This window comes from Amblyomma maculatum, chromosome 5 (assembly GCF_055883805.1).
Source record: "Amblyomma maculatum isolate TAMU_Amacu chromosome 5, ASM5588380v1, whole genome shotgun sequence".
Taxonomy (NCBI): domain Eukaryota; kingdom Metazoa; phylum Arthropoda; class Arachnida; order Ixodida; family Ixodidae; genus Amblyomma; species Amblyomma maculatum.
This window is the reverse complement of record NC_139348.1, coordinates 100,294,816-100,317,164: the sequence shown is the minus strand read 5'-3', so window position 1 is coordinate 100,317,164 and position 22,349 is coordinate 100,294,816. Positions and strand designations below refer to the sequence as shown.

The window sequence follows — 22,349 nt, the reverse complement described above, 5'->3', positions numbered from 1 at the left end:
CGCGAAGTGCCTTATGGATAATACATCGTTAAAAACAAGTGACTATGCGTACAGACATTTGTTCGATCAACTTCCATTGAGGCAACGTCTTCTTCCTCGGCAATGAAAAGGTTACTTCTAAATGAGCGCATGATCATGCTATGATCAGTTTCGTTTAGTATGTGCTTTCTCACTGACAACAAAATTCGTACTTGAGTTTAAGTACTCCAGCTGCTATTTAATCGTTGTAGTTGGGTCATTCCATCTCAAGCATCCTAAGTGTACGGAGCATCTCAGCACGGGACTATCTCAGATCTCCAAAAAAACGTCCCTGGTAGTGGGTATAAGTATTCGTAATCTCCCAAATATTTCTCGAGAAAAAAAAGAAAGCATCTTGGAGCGCGTGTTGAAATATAAGGTTTGGTGCCAATGCAAGGATCAGAATTTTTAATACTTAGATTGATCACAATACGTTATTTACATATTTTCCTACATATTCACATGTTCCTTCACGCTCCAGCCTAATGCATAAATGAAAATGTTCGTCACTAAATTTTGTTTCTTTCAATTCCTCGATAATGATGTCATTTCTCGGATTCATCTCAAAATCAGTGCTCACATTGGGATTGAATAAATTGTGTTCTGTAATTGTCCAGATGCTGTGCTTTAAAGAAAAGCAAGTTGTGCTCGTGATCTGTATTTCTGTTTGCAGGACGAAATAGAAAATGCGCTACAAAAAGGTATTTCCAAAAACATTGGCTGCAGGATGCACGCACCGGGTCTCCACCTAAAAATATTACTCTGCTTAAAGTAAAATATTTCTGCTTCTAACTCGATATAATTTATTCGAATAATTTGTTTTCAGCTATAAAATATACACTTTTTTTTTAGTTGAGCGGCATTGAGGCGCAGGGTACAACTCACCTGGGGCACTTCACAATTCTGAGTGCGCTGATGGTACTATTCGATTGATCGATGCTATAATACGCACAAAAAGAAATTGGTGCCATATGTGCGCGCGTGGTGGCACGCACACACGCGCATAAGCATACATTCAAAAGCAGACGGTCGGCCGGCGTACAGGGCGGCGAAACTGCGCGGAAACAGGTAAGGACCGTCTTTGCCAAATGTAACCAGGCTGCGTGTTCCCCTTCTCAGTCGGAGAGCAGAGAAATTATAAGCCTTCTGAATCTGTAAATCGGTGTAAAGTAAATGAGAGCTTCTGTCCTCACTTAGCGAAAAGTTATGATCCTCTGGGGATTCATGTTAGCTTTAGAATACAAACGAGAAGAAAAACATGCAGCCTGGTTATGTTTGGCAAAGACGGTACGTCTCGGGGTACCCGCTTCGACTCTGGCGTTTTTCTTGTTGTTCCTGACGCAAGTAAGCCGCGGTTTAACTCTGTATAAATCGATCAACACATGTGAAAGCTCTGTTTTTGGGCATGGTTTGGCATGGTTAAAAGAAGTTGACTGTTATTTGCACTGCATGGCTCGTTAGAGTAAATTGCCCTAATTTTTTTGCACGCAGTGCGTGGTCCCTTATTAACAATATAGTGTGCAGTAAATGTTCTTTTACACTTACGTTCTGAATTAATTTCGGCCACCAAAAATGTACGTCCAAAGCTGTGCAGCGATCTGTTAAGTTATTTACATTACTCAGTTCTCTTCGTGATACATTTTACAAAATTTATTATGCCCGTCAACGTATCCTTATGTCTCAAGCACTTTGACACCTTGCTAATGTTGTCTAGAAAAAAGATTTTGTGTAATATAACACGAAAGTCATGGCGAATGATTTTGAATTATGGGATATCACGCAATTTTTGTGACCTCAAACACCAACTGTAAGATCCCGAATGAGATGGATGTTGAGTATCACACAGCGTGTATGATATCAACGTAAGTTGTATGAGAGCTAAATGAGATGGATGACATACGATGTTTTATGACTGAAAATATCAAACAACATATAGGATCTGAAACATAAATCATTCAGCCGTTTTTATGAGATTGTAGAAAAATATTATCTTTAACGTACATATATTGTTCAGATCATACACATCAATCAGCTATCATACATTTCTCATACGATTTTTTCAATAGGGACCTAAAGATAAAAGGCTGATTTGAATTTAAGAAACGTACACAACTTCGATCTATATCGAAATTTCTGGAAGCAATGCTAGGTACATTGCTATTATCAGTCATTAAAAGTATTGCATTATGCAAAGTAACAATATCAATAAAAAACGCATGCTGTTATTCTATATGTGCTTATGGCTTTCCCTTTATGAAGTAATTATCAAAAATTCGATTTAGTACTTGCTGCATTTATATATATTTTATTTTAGGTAATTAAAAAAAGCCTTCTCAGTGCTTGTAAAGTCTTTTTCTACTTATTGGCAAGGTTTGAAATCAGCTTGAAATGATATAAATTCGTTTTTGTATGGAAATGTCATGGCAAAACGCAAGTGAAAGCTTATTGTTTTCTCTATCCTGACTTCTTTTTTATTGCGATGCGCAGCAGTATTCAATCCAGTTTAGTAATTGTATCATCCCGTTTCTCTAATTTGGGAATAATTAACAATACTATATTTTTGAAGACAATTTTTAATGTGCACTTTAAATATACTATCATAAGCAAATCGCTTTGGCTCACGTGCTTTGGTGGAGTTGTGAGAAACACATCTAGCCGTCTAGAGCTGCAAATTCTCCCTTAAATTAACTATATAACCTGCGCAATAAACAAGAAATGTTTTAGTGCAATCAACGCAAAGCATTATGCCAGTATGTAAGGTTGAAAATGAATATATTTGTAGCGCACAGCTCCCGAACCAATGTTTTACAATTTGTTTACTAAAACATGCCTAAAATTTGTGCATGTTTGTGCACATGATTTTTTTACAAAACTCATGCACACTTCTGCCAGTATTATAGAAGGAATGCAGCAGCTTGAAAGGATAACGTTTTCAGTTTTGTCATGACCAGAACATTTGGCTCTGTCCTCAATCACGTTATAGTTTCTGGCAACACAGCAGACTTGTCTGAACCCATATAGTTGCGTGCGTTGTAAAATAAGCAGATCTGTTTCGCCTCTTTCGCTTCGCACTCATAGGAACCGCTCCTTTCCTCTAATATTTGTTTACTCCGTTTCCAAGGCGTAGCACGGTTGGAATGATAAACAAGTTTATTGTTTAACCATGATGATGGATGTGTTGTGCGTTACACGCGCCGAGACTTGTCATGCTCATAGCACATGCGACTACTGCCATTAGTTTATTTATTGGTTTGTTAGGGGGGGGGGGGAGCGTGCGGAGGGCAAAAACTAAAATAGTGACTTCGAGAGTATTCCTGCGCTTCATTTTGCACATTATATGTCTAGAAAGCAGGCACAGAGCAATGGGTCGGTCCTTGCCCCAGGTAAACTGACGATGGGGTGCGAAGTGCCTTATGGATAATACAACATCGTTAAAAAACAAGGGACTATGAATGCAGCGATTTTTTTCGATCAGCTTCCCTTGAGACAGCGTCTTCCTTCTCGGCGATGAAAAGGTTACCTCCTAAATGTCACATGATCGTGATACGATCAGTTTTGTTTTGTATGTGCTTTCTCACTGACAAATGAATCAGTCCTAGAGTTTAATACTCCAGCAGCTTTTACTTCGTTGTAGTTGGGTCATTCTATCTCAAACATCCTGAGTGTACGGACCATCTCAGCACGGGACTATCTCACATCTCCCACAAAGAAAAACGTTCCTGGTAGTGGGTATAAATATTCGTAAACTGCTGAATATTTCTCGAGAAAAACAAATGCATCTTGAATCGCGTGTTGAAATATAAGGCTTCGTGCGAATGCAGGGATCAGAATTCTTTAACGCTTCGATTGATCACATTAGCGTATTTACACATTTTCCTACATATTTACATGCTCCTTCATGCTCCAATTTAATGCAAAAGTGAAAAGTTTCGTCACTAAATTTTGTTTCTTTCAGTATCTCAAAATTGGTGTTATTTCTCGGATTGATTTCGAAAGCAGCGATCGTATTGCGGTTGAATAAATCTTGTTCAGTAATTGTCAGATGACGTGCCTTAAAGCAAAAATAAGTTCTGCTTGTGATCTGTATTTCTGTTTGCAAGACGAAATAGAAATTGCGGTATACAAACAGCTATTTCCAAAAACATTGGTTGCAGGATGCACACACTGAGTCTCCACCTAAAAATATTACTCTACTAATAGTCCAATTTATCTGCTTCTAACTCGATGTAATTTATTCGAGATAATTTTGTTTTGAGTTGGAAAATATATACTTTTTTTAGTTGAGCGGCATTGCGGCGCAGTGTACAGCTCACCTCGGGCACTTCCCAATTCCGAGTGCGCTGATTGTGCTATTTGATTGATCATTGCTATATTCCGGGAAAAATGGGATTTGATGACATATGGGAATGAGAACAAACGTTTCTTTGTTGTCGTTGTCGTCTATGCATTGGGTTGTCGGCCACAGAACAAAACTCCGGTGAAACTTGACAACGCGTATATCTGGATACACGAACAAAGAAAATTGTACAGAAAATTCTGTGGACGACCGTTTGGTTTGGAGTCTCGAATGCCACTGTCCCCGCTGCCGCTTGGCCTTACCCAGCTCCCTCTTCAGAGCTTCCTTTATCTCCTGTTTTTACTTCCTTCGCACTCGCCTGGCCACGGCCGGTCTCGAGGAAAGAGCGCGCGCTCTCTCCCTCGAGACCGGCCGTGGCCTGGCATACAGCCTGCGTGGTGTCTTCGAAGTTCGCTTAGTTGTGGCGGGCATATGGTTCCTTTCAAGAACGGCGGCGGAAGCAGGTTCCATTCATCTTGTCGCCTCGTATGCGCCCCCTCGCGGCACCCTTGCCGGTTTCAATGTCGTTGAAGTTCGGTCGCCAGCGTGTCCACACACATAAACACGCACGCACACACGCAGATATACATACATTCGCAAGCAGCCGCTGGGCCGGCATTTAGGGCAGCGAAACTGCGCGGAAACAAGTTCGTACGTCTCGGGGTACCCGCTTCGTCTTTGGCGTTTTTCTTTTTGACCGCGACACATGTTAGCCGCGGTTTAACTGTATAAACCGATCAACACATGTGCAAGCACTGTTTATTGGCATGATTTGGCATCGTAAAAGAAGTTTACTTTATTTGCACTGCATGGTTCTTTTAGTAAATTGTCCTAACTTTATCGTATGCAGTGTGTGGTCCCTCTAATACATTAATTATATATTGTGCAGTACATTATTCTTTTATACTAGCGGTCTGAATTAATTTCGTTCACCAAAGATGTACGTCAAAAGCTGCGCAGCGATCCGTTAGGTTATTTACATTACTCACGTTTCTTCGTGATACATTTTACAAAATTTATTAAGCCCGTCAGCGTATCCTTATGTCTCAAGCCCTTTGATACCTTGCTCATATTAGCAACAAAAAAGATTTTGTATAACGTAACCCGAAATTCAGGGCGAATAATTTGGAATGAAGGAATATCACAGAATTCTTGAGACCTCAAACACCAACTGAATGATCACGAATGTGATGGACGTTCAGTATCACACAGAAAATATGATATCAACGTCAGTTGTATGAGAGCTGAATGAGAGGGATGACATACAATGTTGTATGACTAACGATATGAGACAACTTATATAATATCAAACAGAAATCTTTCAACATTTGTATGAGATCGTACAAAGTATCACCTTTATTGCACATATATCGTCCAGATCCTACACATCAATCAGCTATCATACATTTCTCATACGTTGCTCATACGGTTTTTTCAACAGGGCCCGGCAATACACAGAACATTAACCTATAGTTTCTGGCTGCTGACACAAGCGACAGTCTACTGATTATGACACCAAAGTTCATATTAAACGAAGCCACGTTTTGACAAGTAAAGTTAAGGTGTGAAGTTTAAAAAAGAAAGCTTTTGCGACTGATTGTATATACATTCGTTACACGCGCATTACTACACCGCTTTTTGATGGAAGCGAAAAGCTGAGCGCCCGTGTGTTGTGCGGTGTAAGTGGTCGTTAAAGAATCTCAGGTGGTTGAAATTTCGGGAGTCCTCCATTACGGCGTCTCTCATAGCCTGAGTCGCTTTGAGACGTTAAAACCCAAAACCAAACCTAACCAAACTATTGCCTAGAAAATTGAGGTGAGGCTACCGGTACATCGGTACAGGAAATAAGGTCTCAATCAGCACTTTTGTCATCTGTCTGCTGGATAGACTGCATAGGTATTCTAAAGAAAAACGTACCGTGAGGAAATGGAACGTTTTGGCAACTTCCTTAAGAAAACCTCACAAAGGAACCTCAATTTTATGACCAGTGGACGCAAAGAAATTAGACAAATGGGCGCTTATTCTCCCATTAAACACAGCTAGGAGGAAGTGTTGACTTGCTGTTCTAAAAAAGAAAAACCTTGAAACAAGCTGATTAACAAACAAGACCAGCTCCACCAGCCTCCAGAGGGAGAAGCAAATTGTTTCAACATATAGGCTCCCATGAAGTGCACCCCACAAAAGTAGGAAACAATTTATGTATGAACTGTACATTATTGCGCAATGGAGCACCTTTATGACGTAGATAAGCTTCGTAATCAAGATGACATGAAGATGATACTTGGGCTCGTGCAAAAGAGAGACAGCTCCGTGCTCATCCAAGCCTGGGTTTGTCGGCCGAGATCTTGTCTACCGCAATACACAACATTTTGATTCAAGGAGCACTGCTATCAACCGGTAACGAGAAGAGAAAGCATCAGTGTTAAATCTGGAAGTAATGTTTACTCGATTTACTAAGGTGTAGCAAAGATGTGCCGTTGCATGTTAAGAGCCTGAGGCGCAAATTTATGCAGCATATTCATGCTCCAAGAAATATATATAAACTTATCCAGCAGTTAGTTTCCACAGGTATGTGAAAAACATTGTCCCAATTTCTCCGATATAGATCATTATTTAGGACTTAGGGATAGTAGTTATAATTGTGGAAACAGCGGCAGCGTATTTAAAACCACCGATACTTCAGAGATGTAGAGATGCGCACGTAAGTAAATGAACCACGCTTTTTCGTTCAAATAAAAATCACGACTTCTGCAAAAAAAATAAGAGGACAATGTTTTCAAAGTGAAAGGGCAGAGGGGTGCTCTAACTGTTCGCACATACCACAACTACCACTTTCAATTTGTCTCCGCGTGAAAAAATTTTGAAGCGAATTGCACGCTCGGTGTACTTGTGTCCGCACCGGTAGGTCATACTTCTAAATTTCATATATATCTTAGCTGCTATTATTGCTCGCGAAATTTGCTTTTCAGGTTATACGCTGTGCATATTAGTTAATATAAATTATTTATTATTTTCACTCTATTCGGTCGCAAATAACTATATTGCCTATATGCAGGATATAAACTTCGCTTTTTTTTTAACGTAGATTACCTTCGTAGCCATACAGACGTGCTTTTTGTGGGTGCAAGCGGGTAATTTTATAATAATTATTACTAAATTCACCTCAAAGAATAAAATCACTGATGTAGATAGCGATGTGCGAAAGACTGTAGAGGTTGAGAGTCCGCGACACGCCATAGTACCAAATGCCATTATGTAACTCCACGTACCCGTAGGCATTCTTTAAAGTAGTGTGTACTTAGAGAATTCGCATTAAAAACACTCATGCGGTTTTTAGCACCGGACTCTGTGAGAAAGATATCTCTGGTAGTTAGCACTGTGCGGCAGCCTCACCTTCATGTGGCGGTCTTCATGATGATGTGATCTCTCATGTCCATATTCCTTGGCCGGGTCATTTTTCCGAGCTACATTCCGGAAGGATTGGTAATCGCGGCAGAAATGTCAGAGCCGTCTTTCTTTTGTACTTGCACCTATTGCGGTGGCCATCGATAGGAGAAGGGAGAAGCTAAATTAGGATTAAGCATTTTGGCAACTCATTCACTTCAATTTGCTGGGCTAAATGACAACAATATTGTCGATGCTCCACGACGGGTACGTGAAACAGATATAGAGGTTAAAACATTGCAAAATTTCTATCTGCAGACCATTAATGGTCTTCGTGAAATTTTTCGATGAATGGGATAGGGTATTTTCATAATTATTGGAAAGGAATTGAAAATGCCCTTCGGGTTTTTCCCAAGAATTCGATACAACTGGCACAAGGTCGAAATAAGGCCAGCTGGACTTTACAGCGGACTGTCCTAAAAACACTACCCGTTCCATTGCAGAAGACCACTCTCCAATCATTAGTACGTGTCGGGCCAAATCCCCCAGGGCCGTTTATAAAACTCACAAACGTCATTCTAGCAGCGCGGCAGGGCTCAGGCAAATTTCAGCGAAGCTTCCTACCGATTTAGAAGGGCATAATTTTGTTACGAAAGCTACACTGCGATAAATTTTCAAGCTGTCAGCGTGGCGGCGTGTTATTTGTAGCAACGTGTTGCCGTTGCTACAGATGCTACAGGAGCTGCAGATGAAGTTATGTGATTTTAGAAAGTTAGTGAGAGACCGGAAAGCGTGGCGTGATATGGTGAATAGGGTCACGAACAGTCGGACACGACTGAACAACTGAACTGAACTGAGCTGAGCTGTTGCCGTGGTAACATGAAAAACGAACAAGAAGACGAAGAACACTCGGTCACCAGCAGCGAATTATTTCGCTCCACATCCGATTCAGCAGCGTTGAACCCTACTCAATTTTATCGCTTAGCCGTTATCTGCATTAAATTCTGAGCTGTACCCCTGATTGAATCAGTTTTGCTACTGAGCGCAAAAGGTAATATTACTACCGTATCACTTGAAACCCAGAGCAATACTTATACCTTGCGCTGCGACCATTTTGTAGAGATCTGTGCTGAGCCATTTGATGTCTATATATGTTTACCTTCATAAGCCGCAGCACTTTACTTCCGCGCTGCCGCTGGCGCATAGCTCGTTGGATGTGAAATGAAGAATAGGCTACAGATATTTTGTTTGTATCAAGTTTTTTTTTGTTCTTTATTATTCTCTTCGTAGGTGATTTCCTTATAAGCTGCAGTGTTGGTGTTTGATTCTATACCAAACAACAGTTTTCCCTCAGTTTCAAAATTATTATTTTCGTACACCCCTTGAACTAGGTACGCGTATATCGAAATAAATGTATATTCACGGTTGAGTATCGTTGCCATCTGTTACAAAGCATGGATTGGCAGCTGACTGCTGGAACGCCATGTGGAAGGCTATTCCAGCTCATATATAGTGTTCATATCTAGCGCGTGATGAAGCCAAATAGTCTTTTCGGCAGGTTTCGAAGCTGCCCATGCACACCGCTGCAGTATCCATGAAAGACTAATTAAAACACGAAGCCGCACGTATTGAGGTTTATATATAGAAGAGATTGAAGCCTCGGCAAAGGTCCTCCTAATTGCCACAACTTCGAATTCTTGAAACAGAAATCGGCTGCCGCTACCAACCATAATTACATCGTTTTTAGAGTTGTTAAGCACCATCGTAACAGCTTTATCAACAAAACGCGTTGTCAAGAGCCGATCTGAGCTTTGATGTAGGGAGCGCAGAGAGGGAAGAGGATGGAGAGAAAGAGGAGGGACACAGCTCTGTCACGTAGAACGTGCCTACCTCTGGCCAGTGTTTGTGGTCTGGCGAGCAAAACCTACTGTTTCGTGCATGAGGGAGAGGAAAGGTTGCCATGTGTGCCGACTGCCGAGGCGTCTCGAATCGGGAATCGATAGGACGATAGAGGTGCTCAACATGTACCAAACCGATTCAAAAGTGAATCTAAAATGCTGAGTGGCGTTGCATCGATCGCAACCGGCACTTTTCACTGAACGCGCACTACTACAGATCATAATTTCTAGCCTAGCGAGGCGTTCCTGCTGACTGGCAATGTCATTAAACGGCAGGCTAGTAACAGCTCGTTGGCAATAAACGTTAGCTTCTGGGTTTTGGGCTGAGGCACTGGTGTTAGAGTCTCTGAGAAGCATATGCAATGTATTGTCAAGATATAGAGTTGTCCATCAGATTAACTCATAAAAAAAGTTTAATCACACAAACACAACAAGCATAACCACGTGAAATTGTACTGCTGCAGCACAATATTCTGTCATTCACCGAGGTAAACCGTTTGAATGCTTTGTTCGTGAAGACAAATATTACCCCAGTGCTTGAGCAGTATAAGTATACCCTACTGTAGTCAGTCAGGTAGCTCCGCTCAGTAGTTACGAGGCTCGACTGCTGAGCCCACTGCCGCGGAAAGAAATCAAGGTCGCAGCGGAAAGTTTTTGAAGTAAAAAATAAGACTCTCATGTGCTGTGCGATGTCACTGCATGGTAAAGAATCTCAAGTATCCAACATTGCTGGATCACTCAACTACAGCGTCTCTCACAGCCCGAGGTTCATTGAGACGCTAAGCCACAAAATAGAAACTAAACCCTTCTTTCATAATTCTGATAAGGATATTCGTGTTTACAATGTAGCACGTATGGCGTCACTTCCCTCAGTGAATGTGACTGCGTTTGGTGCTAAGTGACGCAAAATTATATTTACCACGGTTAAGTTCCGTGGGATATTAGTTAGCCTTCTCCTGAACACAAATCAGGTTACATTGAAAAGCTAACTGAACCAAGTAGTTGTACGGTAGATGATGTTTCTACCGATGGAGTAACCTACACGGTAGATGGCGCAGTGATCAATATGTTAGCCAAGTTTATAAGATACATTCGTAAATATGTTGGTCAAGTGTTTAATGTCACTTCTGACTGTAAAAATATTTCTTACAGAAACTGAAAATACTCCTGTATCTTAACGATGATGATAAACAGCTCCAGGCTTTGCGAACAAAGGTCACGGGACAAGTTATTAACATTTCATCGCGAAAGCCATTCCAATCTGCGCCGGTAAAAAAGAAAAATGAAGCGGTGAAGGTCATGGTTCGCGCACGTTAAGGACTGATCTAGAGCTGTTGGAGAGTGCGATGAGATATGCATGCCGATGAGATCATATAAGTGCAGTTCGTAGGAACTTGTTTGTTTCTGTAATTTTGTTTTATTTCTTCACTCATCATTTATTAAAATATTATAATTTCATCAATTTTTTTCATCGCCTATTACACACCACTCAATTATCAATCACTAAAACCACAAATTACCATTATACAATTATTACGCAGCCTCACATTAATTTCGATCCGAGGTTGCAACAAATAGGACGCCGACGGCTTTTTGGCCGAACCAGCTCTATAAGCTAACACTTAAAATTTTTGGAGCGTGCTCCCAAATGCGTACGGTATTTTTATCCGTGGACCTGAAAGAAAAACCGCCAAATGAAAAAGATTCTGCGTGAGACCGGCACCAATTCTCAGTCCCAGAAGCAGGCGCCTCATGAACAAGATTTGGATTCTTCTGGGGTATTCTTACTTGTATGGCTCGGTCTGCGACGACTGTAAGAGAATTATGTGACAGTAGGAAGAGACGTGGCACCGCTACAGGAGCAGGGTGAAGCTACACTATCGCGAACATTTAGTAAGATGTTCTTCAATACAATGTAGAAATTTTTAGATACGTACCCCTCTGCGGTGGTGCAGTGGTCAGGGTACTCGACTATTGTGCCCAAAGTAGTGGGATCGATGTTAACAGGTATGCCATAAATTATCTTTCTTTCTATTCAAGGCAGTTCTGTGTTTCGTATACAATGTACTCTAGTTTTGTAGTTGCGCTGTATTTTCTCAATGTGTAATATCAGCTCAAGTTGTTCATTAAAATCTTCGCAGAAGGGTAATCGGTGCCAATATCAGCCGCGGAAGCCTCCTTCTGGACCAACACAAATAAAACAAAAAATCTCTCCATACATCGCACAGGACACAAAAGGAGACGCTTACATCGTGTCCTCGATCGCCATGCTATGTCACCTTCGCTCACTATTGATCCCATATACGACGATGATCAACGTCAACATCCACATTGCAACTTAAAACCAGTAATGGGCGATTACCACCTTTTATCTCTTACCTGTGTTTCTCTTTGACAGAATCGAAGCATTTTCTTTGTACCGTCACTCGTACGTCAGCATCTTGCTATTATTCAGAGCGGCGTTCGCACTACGCTTCATGAATTGTATCGATTACCGGCGGCTCAACAAATTTACCCACAAGGACAATTACACCTTCCGCGTATAGACAACGCTCTTGATTACCTCCAAAATGCCGAGTATTTTTCGTCTCTTGATTTACGTTCCGGTTACTGGCAAGTGGCCGCCTGTGACAAAGAGAAGACCGCAATTGTGACGCCGGATGGCCTGTATGAATTTAATGTGATGCCCTTCGGTCTGTGCAATGCGCCCTCCACATTCGAGAGGATGATGGATAACATCTTGCGGACGTTCAAGTGGCACATCTGCCTCTGCTACTTGGACGGCATTGTTGTCTTTTCCACCGACTTTGCTACGCACCTAGAGCGCTTGCGAAAAGTCTTGGTTTGTCTTACTGACGCTGGCCTACAACTGAATCTTAAGAAGTGTCACTTCGATGCCCGGCAGTTGACAATTTTGGGTCGCATCGTCTCTAAGGAAGGTGTTCGCCCTGATCCGGCCAAGCTGCGCGCAGTCGCAGAGTTTCCTATACCGGTCTCACTCAAGCAACTTCGAAGCTTCCTAGATTTGTGCTCGTAGTTTCGGCGCTTCGTACGGAATTTTGCTTCTATTATTGAACCCCTGACGAAACTACTCAGGAGAAACAGTGAGTTAACTGCCTGGTCGACCGAGTGCGACGAAATGTTCACGGCACTGCGCCATCTTTTGACATCGGCACCACTCCTTCGCCACTACGACCCGCCAGCACCCACCGAGGTCAAAACTGATGCGAGTAGCGTTGGCTTCAGAGTTGTCTTGGCTCAACGGAAAAACGATGTTGAGGAATACGTCGTTGCGTACGCGAGTCGTGTCCTCTCTAAAGCTGAATGCAACTACTCAGTTAAGGTAAAGGAGTGTTTGGCAATTGTCTGGGCACTAACGAAATTGCGACCCTCGTCACGGACCACCACGCGTTATGTTGTCTGTCCTCTCTTAAAGACTCGTCCGGCCACCTCGCACGATGGGCTCTCCGCCTTCAGGAATTTGACATCCGCGTTATATATCGCTCTGGCCATTAACACATGGACGCCGGCGCTCTGTCTCGTTCTCCCCTATCCAGCGAACCTGCTTTCTCCACGGCGGCTGATCCCGTCCTCTAGTCTCTAACCACCGCTGATATGTCTGCAGAGCAGCGCAAAGACCCGTGGCTCGCATCTCTTATCGACATCGTGTCCACTTCTCCCAACGCTGTGCCTTCTCGACTTTAAGCCGACAAGCACCACACTTTGCCCTACGAGACGGTCTTCTCTATCGCCGCAATTATATACATGATGGTCGACGGTGGTTTCTCGTCATTCCTCGCCATTTACGACATGAAATTTGCGCCTCTTTCTATGCTGACCCTCAGTGTGCCCATCCTGGTGTAGTCAAGACGTTTCAAAGAATCGCTCAACGCTACTATTGGCGCGGCATGTACGGTTATATTCGCAAATATGTCCGCTCCTGCACCGCCTTTTAGCGCCGCAATTCATTCACACCTCGTGCTTCAGGCCCCTTACAACCTCTTCCATGCCCGGCCCGTCCTTTTGATCGCATTGGCGTTGATCTTTACGGGCCACTTCCCTGCACGGTCTCTGGGAACCGCTGGATTATCGTCGGCATCGACCACCTCACCCGATATGCGGAGACCACCGCCCTACCTGCCGCTACTGCCCGTGACGTTGCCTTGTTTCTGCTTCATCATTTTGTTTTTCGCCACGGCGCGCCGAGTGAGCTGCTGAATGACAGAGGCCGAGTCTTCCTTTCCAACGTTGTTGAAGCTCTACTGGCTGAATGTCGCACTATACATCGGGCCACCACAGCCTATCACCCTCAAACTTACGGGCTGATGCATGAGCGCTTAAATCGTGCTCTCGGATATATCCTCATGATGTACGTTGCCGCCGATCAGACTAACTGGGACGCTATTCTTCCTTTCGTACGTGACGTAAGCTTACAACAACGCCACGCAGTCAACCACCGGATTTAGCTCTTACTTTCTCCTTTATGGGCATGAGGCGCTCTTCAGGACACTGTATTACCATATCGTCCCAACTCCTCCGAGTGGACTCCACCTTCCGAGGCTGCAAAGCATGCGGAGGAATGTCGCCAGCTGGCCCGCAGTTTAACACCGGAATCTCAAGGCCGCCAAATGCATCGTCACGACAAAAATCAGACGCCACATGCTTTCCCTGCAGGATCCCTCATTTGGCTCTGGCTTCCTGGCACCCCACCAGGATTGTCACCGAAATTTCGAACTGAGTACCACGGCCCCTACAGCATCGTTCACCAAACCTACCCTGTAATATATATCGTGGAACCACTCACTCCCTCTTCTGACATGCGTCATCGCGGCCGCGAAACTGTGCACGTGAGCCGCCTCGAAACGTACTACGACCCGCTCATCTTGCCCTCGTCATAGGTCGCCAGGGTGGCTCCTCTTCGCTCCCGGGGAAATTGTAGTGAACGAAGAGTGGATATCACGAAGACGAGGAAGAGAACGACGAAGGGCCGCTGCGTTGCTCGATCTCGCTGGTTTGTGCTAGACGGACTGTGGTCTTGTGCTGTTCGCCGTGCAGCTTACAGAGGGCTATATTCTCTGTTCGACCCTTAGTAAAACCTCTTTCGAACCCTTCTAATTGGTATATGATAACCACACTTGGGATGGTTTCTGTGATAACGACCTTCTGCTTGGCCATTGCATTTATGCATCAATTCATCCTTCTAAGGTGCCGACCCCGACCCGGTGTTTAACATGGGGAAGTGCTCAGCCCGTTACGCTGGTCCCAACTAACACTAAACCGATGAGGCTAAAGATAAAGGTGCTTACCATTCATTAGTGTAACGAGAGGTGAAGTAGAAGGGCGAAAATAAAGTGGTAGTAGAAAGATAGGCTAAAGGTCGAAAGTCCGCTTAATGAATCCACACTACGGTCTCTTTTTTATCGCAAATATTATCCATCTATTTTCCAGTTTCACTGCAGCCATGCCGACTGAAGAAAAACTTATTACGGGAATTGTGAAAGGTCAGCGTCCAAACTGTTTGAAGGCTTGAAGAGATTCTCCCTCTATTTTGTTTCATTTAGGATATGATTCTGAAATATATAAATGTGTGAGTGATGACCACGAGATATGTTGCGTACGGATGCACCTTTTTAAATAATAATATTCTTAGTTCAAACATTATTTGCTCTTACATTGATGTAGCGTGGCGGTACACGTTATATGATCCTTGTCATGAATTTTATTTTCTCTTACACACCCAAGCAATTTCTCTTCTTCAAGCAAGCACTTCTTGTTCTAATTTTGCCGGCATTTCCGTGAGCAGCTGCGATGTGGTCTCATGAAACGACCAAGCATTTGTCTCACCACGCTTCTAAAGCCCAGCCTGTAGCTGTAAAGGAAGGACAATGCCGATTTCCCTTTTATTTGAGAAAGAGCTCGAGTATAATTCGGCTGCCTGCGCTCCTATGTATTGAACTGCAAAAAAAAAAGAGATGTGAGCATTGAATTTGAAGGCAGAGTGGACGGCCGGAAATTTGAGTAGCTGGCCTGCTACACTGCACAAGGTAAGCGAAAAAGAAGAATGAGAGGCTGGTGATAGGGGATTATGAGATCAGAAGATGTATAAGCAAATAGGCAAGCACGCTAATTTGGCTCACAATGGAGTGTTGCTTAAGAAACAGCAAAAATGTCGGATTTTCTGTGGAGAATTTCATTTGCGCGCCCATGCGCCTAATATTAAATCACGGTTGCCTATAACGTTGTCTGCTCTTTTCCCTGATGGGATCTTCTGAAAGCCATTCTTGAGGGCATAGATATTCTGCAATATATAAAGTTTTCTTTTCTTTCTCACCGTATATGCATAGCGCAAAAATAAGTTCTCTTATTCAAACAAATGGGCGTTCCTGGTTCCGAGCCCAGCCTCATATTTGGAAACCTCCTACGAATACAGAGAAGAGCAGGTGAATTGTTTGAAACAGCTACGAATTTATGTACCAAAATTCTTGCTCACCTAATACAGATTACTTCCTTTGGCGAAACTGGAACAAAACCCAATCTACATCCTCATGCTCATTAAGAATCAGTGCAGCCACACAACGTGTCGTTATGGAAGAAAGCTTTCAGTTTGGCAGAAAAATCTGTATAGCGCATTATTTTGATATTTTATGCTTCGATGCAGTGACGCTTGTCTCACATTAATCGTAAATGACGAATACAAGTGACTCGTGCGTTTTGGGAACAATAACTAAGTGGTTCTAGCGCTTATGCTTTACATATGTGCTTCAGGGTATTCCCTCACTCTCGTCAGAATCTGAATAGATAGCAGGTCATGGCTTACCAGATTACCGTAACTTTATGATTTCTTCGCCGATGTGAATTTCCTTTTGTTACACTTTTTTTTATGCAGCTTTATTTGCGATGTTGCTTCCAGCTTCGCTACCATAATATATTTTGTGATAATCTGTGTTTTAATACTGTGTCCTTGCTTGTTTTCTGCCTTGAATATGATTCGTTTGATTGTTTTACAATGCGCTACATTGTAATTTCAGCAATTGGTTTAATAAGGAATACGGACAAAACTATTATCAGCTTTCTACGAGCAAGTTTCTGTGCTAAGAAAAGGCGCTGGCGCTGCTTGCGAAACGATCGCAGTGGAATTCAGCTCAGCTCAGTACAGAACGGCAGCAGTCATGCACTACTACTATATCATTAACAAGACGTAATTAGCCTCTAAACGGTCTTCGAGAATAGACTTCATTGAAATGCACACATGAAGCCCAACAGTCGACTTTAATATTAATGGGACATATGGCGCCCAATATTTCTGAGTCGTATATATTTTTTCAGCTCCAAGCCTGACTTTTCATTTAGCGTCAATAGCATGTCCTTAGGAACTTACTTGTATCATGCTTAAAATTTTAGTGAGAATTTAGAGAATCAATTGCGTATCTTAAAGATGAAGACAAATTACATTATCGGCAATGCGTTGTGAATTTTATTTTGAAGATTAAAATCTTTGTATTTTGATAAAGATCGCTGTTTTTTCTGCAGGGCGCACTCATAAAATGCAGAGGTATAAAAATCTTGACTTTATAAAAGTGATAAACAAAATTATATACCGCGGGAGGGCCCGGCCTTCCACCCAAATGAATCTGTTGTCATTTTGCTCAAAAAAAAAAAGAAAAATAATAATGGAGGTACGCAGGCGCGGAAAAAGAACAAGAATGCATTGTAAAATTTAATACAGTGATGATTGCGTCTACTAAAGCCCATGTCTAGGCCTTGGGTGCGTAAGGATAAGCTCGGTACATATACCTCCCATCCAGCATGAGACAGAGGCGCAAAAGAATAAGTGCACAAAGTCAAATGAAACTGAACAGTGTTTGACGAGTAAACTAGCAAACTTAGCCAACGTTTCGACAAGTTAAAATTTGTGCACCTCCCGACTGACAAATTGCCCGTGTCAAAACGACGGTTATGGACGGATTCTCCCTGTCAGCCTTCGTTCTGTTGCCTTTGGCATAAGACCTATGAGTTGAACGCAACTTTTGTGGACAGTAACTATAAAGTTTTATTGCTTCAAGTCTTGCGTCTACATGTCTGTGTTAAAGATCGGCTAAGAGCTTATTGTGCAAGCCTGTGTTGGGCACATCAAGCTCTGTGGGTAGCTTGCGTTAAGAATTGTCCCCCAGCCTTCTTAGAAGGATTCCTGAAATTCAACCCTATAGACTGTACTGTGATACCGTCGAGAAGCAAGCAATATTGGCACACATTAATAATAAAAGCATATATTGGATGTGCAATGCCACATTCTTGTCGATGTTAATTTTTTCTAAATCTTTAAAAGTAGATACAATAGCAAGTGCGTTTGCTTGGAAGGCATCTCAAGAAATGACACTGACAGATTATTTCGACCAATAAGTCGGCGACTCAGAATCCTGCAGTAAAAACATCACGTTATGTAGCAACGTATTTCATTTCTTTTATTCCTAGGTTTTGGAAAGATGCGGGTTAATTGTCAATTCAGAAAAATGGCCCGAAGCGACACGAGGCAGCCGATGTTCGAGGTGAGCTGAGTTCACATATTACCATGCTCTATGTCCTCCTTGCATAGACAAACCCCAGCTCGAAAATAAACTCTTTGTTTGTCTCATTTCTCTTGCACTCTCTTGAATTATACTGTTCATCCACTGAACTTCAATTTCTTATAAAGAAAAGCCACATTGTTCAAAGAATGGATAAAAAAGGTATGGAAATATATTTGGGTAAGTTTTATATTTCATTCGTTCAAAGCAATTCCCTCCATTCGAGAAATTATTATGGCGGAAATGGAGAAAATAAGCAAGATCACAAGTTAATACTTGCAACTGATACAATGAACAAATACGGCCGTCGAGCATGTAGGCATAGAAGATTTATGATCACGTGTGAGTTGTCATTGCAGGCAACATGATGGTGTCACGAAACCAAGTTGAGGTCCATGCAGACAACACGCACAATTCATTGGTTTGGAAATAAATGCAGATGTCATGACATGTGTTCTTAGGAATCATCTGTGTCATTGTTTGAAGACATCGAGGGGAACACACAAGCTTTGCCTTCAAAGGTGCGACGCTACTCCGTTAACAGCTTCCGTCTGCTTCTGGAGTCACAAATGCTCGTTCGCTTACATGTAAATAGGTCCTCGCTTAATATGATTCCTTAATTTGTGTCTTTGCTATCTCGCACTCATTATATATTATGTTATTGTAAGTTACTGCTGTAAATGAGAAAATGACCGACACATGAATCTCCGGTTTAAATACGTTGTTAGAACATACCTGTGGATCAAAGGGGTAGCATGTCTTCCTGTGTGTTCAAGGCCCGCTAGTTCGACTCTAACCATCTTCAAGCTCCCATAATGTCCACCACGCCACGCAGTTCTTTTATGCTGCACAACCCGCCACCCAATCAATTGTCTTTCATAAAATCGGATAACTGTCCCGTGCCGGTGGCTTCAAGCGCACTTAGCGGCTTTGTCGCAAGTTTGCGACTTGCAGCAGGAATGTTTACGCAATGTTTAGCTAATTTACCACCACAAAATTAGATGTTATTTAGCTTCTGGTTAGACCTCGATTTACGCAAAAATAACTTGCATGGCTACGCTTAAGATCGGCTTCAGGGTAAAGACGTGGGTTTTGCTCATAGTAGTTTATGGTTTCAGCTTTATTTATGACCTAGGGGAATGACTTCACGTATGAGCACCGCTTGCCTCTCGTCTTTGACTATTCCCATTTGGGTGTAGAAAATTTCTAGCAGTATGACATTGTCTCTACGTCGAACTTCGGGGCACATCACCGTCACAATGTACGAACGAACCTTCTGACCTAGCAACACGCTGTTGTCGTTCGCCAATACCAACTATCGAGCTATCTGTCTTGTTCTTCGTCTTTTTCTTTTTGTTCGCTTCTTCCTTCTTCTTCCTTTATTTTTCTTTTTTCCTTTTTCTTCTGCTTCTTTTTTCTTCTTGTTTTTGTTCTTCCTCTCCTTATTCTTCTTCTTCGTCTTTCATGGTGCCACTGTGCTACGGTAACACGGTGCCACGCCGACGTCTTTAAAACCTACCGCAGTGTAGCTTTGACAACAAAATGCTTGCATATCTGCATAGACGCTCAGCCACACGTTTACATCGCAGCGTTTTGCTACAGGCTTGAAAAATGTGGACCAAGAAGACTATATGTTTATATACATGCTGTGTGTGCTTGTTGTGTTTATTTTGTTTCTTTCTTCTCCCATTATAAGTAGTTCGCGTGCCTGCGACCATAAACAATCGAAGGGTGCTTATGCTCTCCGCTACCTGTGCTAATATATTTTTCCTAAATTATTGGGCGCATATTTGCGTTAGCAAACGCTTTTTCTTCGGAGAGATTATAATAAAGAATAAAATGCACAGAGTAATATTACAATATGTGCAAAAACGTTTTAGAGTGCAAGATTTCAGGATTTGTCATCATATACCATTCAATTTCGCTCTTTCTATACACAGATTTAAACTCTCCTTGACGGTCTCTCTTACGAAAACTTCGCATTATTTCTATAGGCAAAGCCACGCCCCTTAGTAACTGGCACTTAAGACCACATAACTGTTTTATTTATTAGGAAAGCTCGTCGTTAAGCCGCGTAGGCTGCCCTAAAATACAATTGCAATTAGCCTTTGCATGAGCATGCTCCTGCTCTGGTATCTATTAGAGAGTTGGGATAAAATATTTACATAATTTTTGTACACCCAGAATCTTGTTCCTCAATTAAATGTAGTAGCCAATAAGAACGATTGATTTGAAAAGTTGGTACGTGGCTGAAGAAACAATACGGCGTGCCGAACGAAGAGAATTAGCCACGCTAGATGACACGACCATTGCTTGTCATTTGTGGGTTTCCTTTTCGCGTGCTTCTTATTCTTTTGAGGTAGGCAGTTGAGAAACTTAGCCTAGCGCAATCGAAGATCCGTTAGCGTGATCCGACACCATGCGTTCCATTTCGAATGCCCAGATGGCTTTTACTCTATGTATAAAAAGCTACGGCAGAAAAATTCCCGATGCACTGTGGATTCTATACTGCAGCAATGCGAAAGCCTAAGCATACCGTTTGCTCTCATTGCAATTGCTAACTGAATTCACCGCAACTATCATAGCTAATATTCATCATTGTTATTATCACTAATTGCTAAGCCATTGTAATCGCTACTATCATCCTCACGGCAGACAAGGAGAATTATGAATTGTGTTTCACGATCCCGGGCGTGGCGCAGTTGATTAAAGTGCTCGGCTGGGGATCCGAGGGATATATGCTGGATTCCCAGTGGAGAGAGGATATGTTTTTTTTTTTTATTTTTATCTATCTTCCTCAATGTGGACAAGGAGTATTGTGATTAGTATGGTTAGTTTACACTTATATTGTGTCCGGGTGGACGCCGACATTATGAGCCATTAGAGGCTTTCGCCTTAAAACAGCATCGTTGTTTTTTACTGCTATTTCTGTCAATGCCCCATTGCTTTGTATGGTTGAGGGCGCTGTGGCACTGTATATTCAGACACTCGCATACCGGACGCTGGGGCTTTTGCATACTGAACATAAGATGCACGAATAATGCACGGGGTCTTCCATACGTACAAGATGCTGAGAAACCTGCATATTAGATGCCTGCAATCTGTAAATTTTACACCTTGCTGTGATATACACAGGCTCAAACCCTGGCACACTTGGACCAGCCTTTCAGGCTAGGCCGTCATTTTCCTCGCCAAGCTTTGGCGGCAGTACTTACTCAGAAATGGCTCTTTGCGGTTGATTTCAGATGTTTAATGTTCCTTTCACACGAACTTCGTTCCTTTTCAACTGCCTCCTCGAAGAACCTTCATGACATTTCATTTTGGCTTCGGCGGCGACCGCTTATTTTGTGCCTTTCTTCTGGTTTAGTCAACATTATTAAAACCAGTAAATATGGCAGGACTATGACCTAGTTAAACCGATTAGAATGTTCTAAAGCTTTTGCGTACATGTAGAACCTCATAGAGACGGAGAACGTAGAATGAACAACGTTAGAGCCTTGTACAGCTTAGCACACTGGTAATCTCCTGCGTGAGCAGCAACAATATTCGGTAATCATTTCCCGCAAGGATATCTTCGGTTCGCATCTAGTTCGCTCCGGCGGTTTATTCACTGGATGGCGGTCACACAAAGCATGAAAACACTATGCTCCGGCAGATGGCTAAGCCGAGATCGTTTTTAGTTTTTGATCGTTGACGGCTGGAGAATTACTTTTGCAGTTTTATAAAGCAAGGTATATCCGCGCTTTTTTTTTATCTAGTTTAAGATATCTCAAGAACTAATCAAGAAATGTGCACAAATAACGGAAACGAGTACTGCATTTTCACAATTGCCTGATTAATAAACTGCCCGAATTGACTTCATGCAATCTTAGATCCAAAACCGAGAAAATACACTATAACGTTCCAACTTTTTATACTCCTCCTTGGAGCTTTCCAGCTATGTCAAAGGTGCTCTGTGAGGGCTTCGAATCTGACGCCTTTTTTCACTCTGTGACGACGTCTACAAATAACGCGTGATATGCCTTGCAACTGGCACCTATATCTGCGCTTTTACGAGAATAAAACTTTTTCGGGAACCTTGAAGGCATATTTGAACTGAACATCAAATTACACCCTTTACACATTGCATTAGTAAATGAAATGCAAACT

At 42.3% G+C, this 22,349-nt stretch overlaps 1 protein-coding gene across 1 annotated transcript in view; it reads left to right on the top strand.

Annotated features, from left to right (window-relative positions):
- The window catches only part of LOC146189023 (2-Hydroxyacid oxidase 1-like), a 143,312-nt gene extending 125,167 nt beyond the window's left edge, over window positions 1–18,145 (top strand). The window contains exon 10 of the mRNA XM_084603950.1: window positions 18,109–18,145. Within this exon, the coding sequence (XP_084460076.1) occupies window positions 18,109–18,130 (22 nt within the window). The 3' untranslated portion in view covers window positions 18,131–18,145. The remainder of the gene's footprint in view (window positions 1–18,108) is intronic.
- Window positions 18,146–22,349: the final 4,204 nt, after the last annotated feature.